Source organism: Saccostrea cucullata, unplaced genomic scaffold (assembly GCF_032062105.1).
Source record: "Saccostrea cucullata isolate Sc308-1 unplaced genomic scaffold, CSIRO_AGI_Scuc_v1 ctg11513, whole genome shotgun sequence".
NCBI lineage: Eukaryota > Metazoa > Mollusca > Bivalvia > Ostreida > Ostreidae > Saccostrea > Saccostrea cuccullata.
In genome coordinates, this window is record NW_026922471.1 from 1 (window position 1) to 9,747 (window position 9,747).

General features: G+C 36.2%; 1 protein-coding gene across 1 annotated transcript; it reads right to left on the bottom strand.

Moving 5' to 3' along the window:
- Positions 1 to 5: 5 nt before the first annotated feature.
- Positions 6 to 9,500, bottom strand: LOC134261811 (cartilage oligomeric matrix protein-like; the record flags this gene model as incomplete). Its single annotated transcript, XM_062744207.1, has 18 exons — positions 9,013 to 9,500; positions 7,218 to 7,494; positions 6,506 to 6,591; positions 6,066 to 6,147; positions 5,704 to 5,871; positions 5,109 to 5,584; positions 4,593 to 4,733; positions 4,434 to 4,511; positions 3,538 to 3,687; positions 3,249 to 3,353; positions 3,060 to 3,167; positions 2,790 to 2,958; positions 2,444 to 2,562; positions 911 to 963; positions 727 to 812; positions 481 to 576; positions 187 to 365; positions 6 to 29 (listed from the first exon to the last, which is right to left on the bottom strand). Coding segments are annotated over exons 1-18 (2,478 nt in total), but the record flags the coding sequence as incomplete, so codon positions are not given.
- Positions 9,501 to 9,747: the final 247 nt, after the last annotated feature.

Sequence of the window (9,747 nt, forward strand, 5' to 3'; positions counted from 1 at the left end):
CTATTCTTTGTTTGAACTATTTCTGCTCCCTGTAAAACGAAATATATTCTGTCTTAGGATTATTATTCCTTATTACCCGAATAAACAAGGTGAATGATATCTTTTAGTACTTATTTATTGGTATATAGATTAAGTCATTATTTCGACCATTTCCCATAGAATTACTTTATTCTTGTATGTATGTACCTGATTTAAAATCAGCCACTCCGGGTCTATTTGAGAATCCCCAACTGGATCCAACAGAATTGTCTGGAAAGACCGGAAGTCAGTGGAATGGATATCTTTATGTTCCGGACAAACGTCCTCCACATCAGCAAATCCATCTCCATCAGTATCATCTACGCAGGCGTCACCGTATCCATCACCTTTAGAAGAGCATTTTGTTCTGTTAACATGTATTGGATGAAGATCAAAAGACACTGTATAGATATTAAGATGATATTTGTGCTATTGCATGACTACATTATAGGGCTGGCTTACCATCCGTGTCGACCTGGTCAGGGTTTGATACGAGAGGGCAGTTATCGTCATCATCATCTATCCCGTCATTGTCATCATCTTCATCACAAACATTGCCTGAAATCGATGTAACTTGAAATCAGATATGATTCGTATCCATTCTATCAATTTTATACCCTTAGGTCAACACCCAGGTAAGTACTATAAAAAAAGTAAGTTCATTTACTAATAACAATTTTCATGCAATTTATTAACGATGATTCTTACCGATATTATCCTCATCTGTGTCCAACTGGTCAGCGTTTGGAACAAACTCACAGTTGTCGTAATTGTCTTGTATTCCATCACTGTCTCTAAATTAAACAATTTACATGTACTAATGACTAGATTAAAGACGGAATATAACCTCGTTAATACTTCATACACAAAAAAGTTTTAAAAATAAACTTACTCGTCTTCGTTCGTGTCACAGATGTCGCCGATAGAGTCATGGTCAGAATCGTTCTGCAAACGAATATAAAAAAAAAGATTTGTTACATTTACACTTCAGTTCAAACAGACAGCATTGAAAGTATTAGTTACCAAAAAGGAACCATTGACGACGGATTTTCCCGATCATGACAGGGAGCACACGGCGGGTGTGACCGGTCGGCAGGGGATACTCACTCCTGCATGGCACCTAACCCACATCTGATGTTTTGGAGGTCTGTGTGTGCTGTGCTCCTGTTTTGTATTGTTTTATGAGATTTGATATTGAATACTGTTCGTAATCTCTTTATCTCTCATTAATACCTGTAGTTTATTTGCCAGAAAGGGACTGTTTTTACTTGTTGTTTATTTGCCAAAAATGCCAGTTGTCATCAGAAAGGGACAGTTGTTAACTGCATTTTTTTTTGTCAGAAGGGGAAAATTGCTACCTTACAAACAAAGATACATAATAGGTTCCAGTAAATGTTCAACCAAGCCTCTTTCTGTACTCGCCACTAAGAAATTAACAGTATTGACGGAGAAACTTCAAGAGTACTGTGCAACGGTTTATCCAAGAAGTGGTGTAAATCAGATGTGGATACGTAAAACCTCCAAGAAACTTTTGGACAATTCAACAGCATAAAAACTTTGCAACTTTATACGCAATCATTCCCAACGATAAATCAGAGTCCAGGCTTTTTATATATATATATATATAATTGACAGCTGTTTTTTCAACAAAAAAAGAGATGGAACTATCTATTGGACTATCTATTGGAATTCGGATGGGGTCCAACTGTGCCCCGTTATTAGCAGATCTATTTTTGTATTCATCTAAAGCAGAATTCGTCCAAAATCTTATACGTTGTGTGCTTATAAGCTGTGGCTTTCAACCCCACATTTAGATATATCGACGACGTATTGTCAACTAACAACTGCAAATTCCAAACGATATATCCCGGTGAGCTTGAGATAAAAGACACCACAGAGTCTGACACATGTTTCTTATTTGATATTTATTTGAAAAAGACGTTAATGGTGATCTAACAATCAAGCTCTATGATAATTGATAAACGAGATGACTTTAACTTTTCAATCGTCAACTTCCCTTACTTATGCAGCAATATACCTTCATCACCTGCATACGGAGTTTATATATCTCAGTTGATTCGATACGCAAGAGCATGTTCTACGTATGAACAATTTTCAAAATGAGGTAAATTATTAACAAACAAGTTGTTGAAACAGGAATACCAACAGTCACGTTTAAAGTCGTGATTTTTTAACTTCTATGGTTGATACAATGACCTTGTCAGCAAAGCCAATTTATTGATCAATTTTTCTGTTATTTTTTTCCGAGCATGACAAGGAGCACACGGCGGGTTTGAGCCGGTCGGCACCTGATCCCACCTCTGATGTTTTAGAGGTCCGTGTTTGCCCTGCTCCTATTTTGTATTGTTTTTTTTATGGAATTTTAATCTTGAATACTGTTCATTATCTCCATATGTGTCATTACCTGTAATTTATTCGCCAGAAAGGGACAGTTGTCACACAGATCCCCGATGCCGTCTTCATCCCCATCATCCTGGTCAGGGTTAGCCACTTTAGGACAATTGTCCTTGTCGTTCAAAATTCCTACAAAATAAGTTTATACATCCAGCACTTTTATCTATTCATTGTGCAACATTCTGAGGTATCATGTAGGGTTAATTGTTTATCATCTTGCACCTATAGTTTTATATATTTCTGAAGTCAAAGTTATCTGTATTGTATATGTTAGTCTTGTACATCCGGATCTATCTAAGATTTAAGTAACATCGGATAATTTTTTGTTGAAACATAGAGCTGGTATTTTCCCTCACCGTCATTATCTATATCAGGGTCACAGGCGTCGCCAACGCCGTCCTTGTCCGTATCGAGCTGGTCGGTGTTGGGTACACTAGGACAGTTATCACAAGAATCTCCATGATTGTCCTTTTCTCCTTCGTCTGTGTTTTCCTGACCAGGATTTGCTATATACGGGCAGTTGTCCTAAAACATTATTTTTTCATTATCAACTCAGAACTTTAACATTTTCATAAAAACTTTTAAAGGAATTTTGGTGTCGTATAATCACGGTCCATGAAGCTTACTGGATTATTAACGATCCCATCTCCATCAATGTCTTCATCACAAGCATCTCCAATTCCATCCAGGTCAACATCCTCTTGACCACTATTTGGAACATCTCGGCAGTTATCCTGGAAAGAAGCATTAAAGAAGCAAAAGTGTATCTTCTGCAAGATTTATTGATTTGTTTATGGCAAATATCACAAGCTTACTCTTGAGCATCTGTATTCTTTACAACGAAGCCCGATGTTGGGCATGCCATCCAGATCGTTGTCTTTGGCGCAGTATTCCCCATTACCAGCATATCCAATTCGGCACTGCAAATATTTGAGGCAAGAATTTACACAAAAAAGATTTATTTATTGTTTTGCGCCAAATCGGCTATGTTTCAGTCATATTTTGGAGGATTAAAAGATGAATTACATTAGAATTGGTCAATTTTTTTCCGAATAAAGTCATCCAAAGTGACTGAATTCACCGTTTCCTTTTGAAAAAACTCACCTGACAGTCATACCCCGATATTCCCATGACACACATGGCATGTTTGTGACACTCTCTCACTCCGTCTGGACAGAGGGTCTTCATCTCTCGACATCCAACTGTCTGGTTACCGACAAAATCATCAAAGCACTCCCCACATACAAAAGATCCCTAAACATATAAGGAATATATTCATCAGAAACTCTCTCCATACCAACGGAACCTGATAATTCCAGAGGGATTCTTAAATATAATCATCAGAAACTCTCTCCATACAAACGAAACCTAACAATTCCAGAGGGATTCTCAAAGTATTTTCCACATTGGATCTTTAAGGTGACATCAAACACTGTATCATATAAGCGATGGCTAACAATTCAAATAGAATCATCGTAACATTTTCCAAATACAAACTATATCATACATGACAAGAAATTATCGGACATTCTCCAAAACCAATAATCTCTAAGATGGAGAAACCATCCTAACCTCTTCCAATATAATTTACTCAATCATTCAGTGGGAATCAAAACAGTTTCCACCCAAAAACTTTTTAACTACATATTGGTATATATCATTTTCTACATAGGATTTAATTTTCTAGATACTTGTTTATTTTTTACTTGTATCTGTGTATATCAATTTCAACACTCTAGTAGTGTGTTTCATTCTCTATATGGGGATGTATTTTATTTTTCTACATATAAACTTACGTATTTCATTTTATACGTACAGGTGTATTTCATTTTCAACAAACAGATATATTTCATTTTATACATACTGGTGTATTTCATTTCCTACATACGGGTGTATTTCATTTTCTACATACGGTTGTATATGCGCTATGTATTTCATTTTCAACATACGGGTGTTTTTGTCATTTCAACATACGGGTGTTTTTGTCATTTTCAACATACGGGTGTATTTGTGCAGTGAGAATAATCCACACAGCCTCCATTATTTCCGTCTTCACATTCATTAACGTCTTCACAAGCCTAAAATAAAAAGGTCTCTCTAAATGAATAAAGGATTATTGGACAAATGTGATGAATGCGATCAAGTTGTTACAATCAAACCTGCTGTACGGCTTTCAGGCCCTCTATACCGACTCCAGACACGTCATTTCCGGAATATCCAGAGGGGCAGCTTGTACACTTATATCCAGGAATTAAATTCACGCATTCCGTCATGAAACTGCATGGGTTATGTACTCTACACTGTAAGGAAAATTTAGCATATTACTTATCAGAATTTTTTTAAAAAAAGAACTGCTGCAGACTTAGTTCATTATACCATCCGTAAGCAAAAATGACCTTGGATTCACTTATAAACTTGGACGTAGCAGAAAATATGATGATGAAAAATATTTATTGAAAGAAAATTGACTTCATTTGAAAGTAACATACGAGACTGTTACATTGTACTCCCTTTCCACCAAAACAAAAACACGAAAAGATTTTGGTAGTAAGATAAGCTTTTTCTTGCCTTTTACTTGTCAAAAATTTACGATTTCTTCATTTAGATCTTCCAGGAATTTCATACCCTGATCCGCACATGTCATTCAGTTCCGGGAATGCTAATTAACGACATACCTCGTCAATATCCGTGCAATGCGTCCCGTTCCCTTTATATCCCCCAGGACACGACGAACACTGATATCCATTAGGGGAGTCTACACACTCCACTCCCGCAAAACAAGGATTTAAATCACAACCAATGGGGTGGCAGCCAGACTTTGTTCCATTTCCCGTCATGCCTGGTGGACAGGGACCGCACTGATATCCGTCATCGATATCAATACAAAGAACTCCATCAAAACACGGAAGACTTTCACAACTGTCTGGGGACTGAACACATCCATCGGCAGTCCCGTTTCCCTGCATGCCGGTCGGACAATCTCCACACTCGTACCCGTACATAGTGTCAACGCAGGTGACTCCTGGAAAACAGGGTCTGGACTGGCACGTTCTTGTCTCGTCTTGACACCCATTCCGTGATTCGTCGCCTATCACTCCTGCTGGACACTGACCACACTGGACTCCGTCCACTGTTTCCGTACACGGTACATCTGGTCATAAATAATACACCGAGTCTTTTAATACAAAATTAAAAACAAAAGTTATAAATACACATATGGAAATTCAAATTTATTATGAAGACAAAGTTGCAAAATTGAATTCAAATTGCCTCCAAAACAAGGCTTCTGTTCACACGTGACTTTAGGAACACATGTGATTCCGTCTCCTGTGAAGTTTTCTGGGCACCTCCCACACCGGTATCCACGTGAGGTATCCTCACATTGCACGTTATCGTAGCATGGCTTGTCCTGGCAAGTCAAAATTCTCTCTCGGTGATCTGCAAATAAAACCATGTGGGAGAGAAGACGTTTCCCTTTGTATCTACCCTCATTTACAAGCGATCCTGAACAAGACGATGATCTACTAGCCTCAGGCCACAACATGCATGTGGCCCTGGAACCCAGTCAGTAAGATTATTGACTTTAGTAGAGAATTTGCTTTTTTATTGACTAGAGATGTCTTTATTCTTACACGTCTCTGTTGGTTGGCCAGTGTGCCCTCTACACATATCACAGCGACTCAAGACTTCTCTCAGGTAACGTGTCTCTTGGCCCTAAAGTGATATTTAACAGTCAGCAAAAAAATTAATGAATTATTAAAATAAATAGTAAAATAAATAAAAGCAAAACTATATCATAAATTTACTATAATAAAAATATGTGCATTTAGCCTCGTCGGGGGATAAGTAACTTCAAGGGTTTGTAAGGAGATTAAAGGAAAGGACCTTCTAAGTTTGAAGAACTTGTGTCCGATCCTTTTGTTAAAGCATCTGAACAATAAAATAAGTGGATCAAAAGCTCTTGTCCTTCAAAGAGGCAAAGCGACGGCCTTAAAATAGTTCACTTCCTCTACTTCAATTTTATTTTTTAAAACTTAAACAAAAGTAGGTGGTAAAGTAAAAATGAAGAGACCTGTATCGTTATCTGTCGCTGCAGTTGCATAACGGCGGAAGTGAGTGTTCTCAGGGAAGTCGACAATAGATGGACTTCTCTAGAATCTGTCAAAACATGGCGAGATGAGGTCAATTCGGCAGACGTCGTCAAAAGACACTTCAAAAAGTGAAGCAAGTTATTTAAGGAATAAATTTAATAGCTACCCATTTTATACGGTATAAACTGGGTTGGGGCAGTTTACGCTTTATAAACCGCGAAGTGGTTTATAAAAAAGCGTAAACAGTTCCAACCCAGTTTATACCGTATAAAATGGGTAGCTATTAAATTCATTGCCTATAATTTAATTTTCATTCATTTGATGTAAGAAAAAAAGATGATTGTTCTTACAAAATGATTTCAGTTTGTACAAAATTTGAATGTAACGTCAGGCGGATTGATAAGTTTTTGACGCAAGTCATTGTGGCGTAGGCAACCCATTTTATACGATATAAAGTAAATTTTTTATCCAGTCAAATACAGCGTTACAACCAGAATTAAATTATTTGAAATTAACGTAGAAATTTTTTTATCGGTCATCTTTAATGCAATTGAACATGTTATACTTGGTTGTTTTAAAGACATGTGTATCAATTTCCCTGATAAATACATATTGAGAATTTTTGAGAAATAAAATGTTACTAAACATCATATAAATTGTAGTATCATATTAAATCGTGTGACCATTTAATACCAATGGGTATGGCTTTAGAATCCGGAAGTGTTAACCTGTGTCGACTTTCCGGAAGAGGTTCCCTGGGAGTTTTAACATGGCCCGTTCTATCCTTGGATGATGTTTTGTCTTTGTCGAGGTCTGGTTTTGGGCGTGGTGGTACTACCACTCGAACAATAGTATTATGAGAATTTCTAGAGGGTGGTTCCTGAGTGGGGAAGCTGACTGGGCATCCCTGATTCTGGAGAATATGTCTTACATCTTTTCCAACATAAAACCAGAATCTAGGATTTATTTGCTACAAAAGAAAAAGAGGAATTTTTTTTGCCTAACCCGAGTACGTCTTTATAGCGCTTCGAGTCAATAAGTGAACTGCCACCAAATGCATAAAATGTCAAGAACGAAGTGTATTGAATTCATCTGTTTTGAAGAAATACTACTGGCTCCGATGTAATTCATGCATATATATATATATATATATATATATATATATATATATATATATATATATATATATATATATACTGAAAGGAAAAAGAAACGCAGGGTAGCGTAATTGTCGATAAAAATTTGACCACATGACCGAAAATTACGAAAATTGGTCAGATGGGAAATTTAGTTACTGTGCATCAAAATCAATATTCAGAATTACTCAGCCGTAAAATTTATGACGTCACGTAGGGAAAACGCTAAAAAGCCCAAAACACGTGTAATTTGATAACGACGTGTTTGTCCACAAATCTTGTTGCTTTATTTGATGCATATGAGGTATGCACATCGTTTTTCAATATTAAGAGACATTATGAATTTATTGCAATCTTGGCACAGTTTACGGAAGTTCAATGGGGTCTTGTTTTCAAATTGCTTAATTAATGAAAAAGGCAACAACCGTTTACTAAGCAGTCTCTTGTAAATTTTCCCCCATAAAACTTTTTAGCCGTTGTCAGAGAGGGTCTGGAGTGGATTTCAATCAACCGTGACGATGACGTTAACGCGAAACAGAGTCATGTTACGAGCGGGTTATTCGTCCTGCCATCTCTTAAATCGCCACCTTACTACTACAAAAACAGCCATTTATAGTGTACACGATTATAATCATTACATTCATACGAAATTTGAAAGAAAACAATTCCACAATTTGGTTTTTTTTAGCCAGTCAACGTACTGTTGTATTCCTCTCACTGGCGCATGCGCGCGCCGTTTGACTTATTTTTTTGCGTTGTTACTCATGCTAAATATAGCCAGGGTTTGAAAGATAAACACTCTGATGGAATTCCATGCAAAGGAGAAATAACACTCTGGCAGATGCACGAGATGGACATTGAAGATAATGAGAGTTTTCGATTTTCCCTTTTGGGGGGTATCGTCGTTTGAGCTTCAATAAAACATGAATAATTTAACAAAATCATATGAGAATTTTGTTACATATTTTTGAAAGATGATTTTAAAAGTTAGATAGGAAAAATAAAAAGTATTTTAAGAAAAACAAATTTAATTCAACTCAAAAGTTTACCCTGCGTTTCTTTTTCCTTTCAGTATATATATATATATATATATATATATATATATATATATATATATATATATATATATATGTATGTATTCAAGCCACCAGTTTTACAATAAAATAAGAAAAAGATACAAAACAGTATAAATGAAATTTCACGATCTATATTTTTTTTTAGAATAGAGAGAATATACCAATATATTTTGACTGGTGATTGATTTTCTTTCAATTAGGTTTGTATAATAAAAGAATCAGTTTCTGACTCATTATGTAAACCTAAATATCCTGATCCCAGAGTCCTACGTTTACCTGTCGCTGAGATCCTACCAGCCCCTCCCTGATGGGAACTGAGCTGGTCTCGTTCCCCACCAGTTTGCAGTTGATGTACATTAAGATTTGGTTCGGGGATTTCAAGAGGTCTTTAAAGTGGAGTGTGATTCGAATGTCTTTTTCTTTCAGCTGCGGTTGACATGGGAATGTAATCTGAACCTCTTTTCCATCACGTGATTTTATGTGTATTATTACTAGAAATAGAGAATGTCATATTTAAAATGATTTAACAGACTAATATGAAATTTATTTGAAGTATACAATAGTACTATGTCGAGCATCGAAACCGGCAAGGATAGGACACCTGCATCTCTGCCAGTCAAGGTTTACCACCCACTCCTCTCTTTCCCAACAGAGCGGATCGAAAACTCTTGGAATGCAAGGATTTGGCATCTGCCATTAAAAAGCCAACATTTGGCATTAATTATTGAGCTACTATGGCTTAGACATGCCATATCAATTTTACAGAAAGCAAATTTTTATTTAAAAATAAGTTCTGAGCAATTAAAAAAAATCGTAAATACAATGTAATAATTCGTTTGTACAATTTAGAAAATCGTTTCTGCAATTTTTAAAATTGATTTAATGTTGATGGTGCAATTAACCTTAAGAAATCGTTCAAAAAATGAAAGGATTCAAACGATCTCTTTAATAATAATAATAATAATAATAACTAGACCTTATTTTTGTCGTTCAACAAAAACGGAGGGCTTT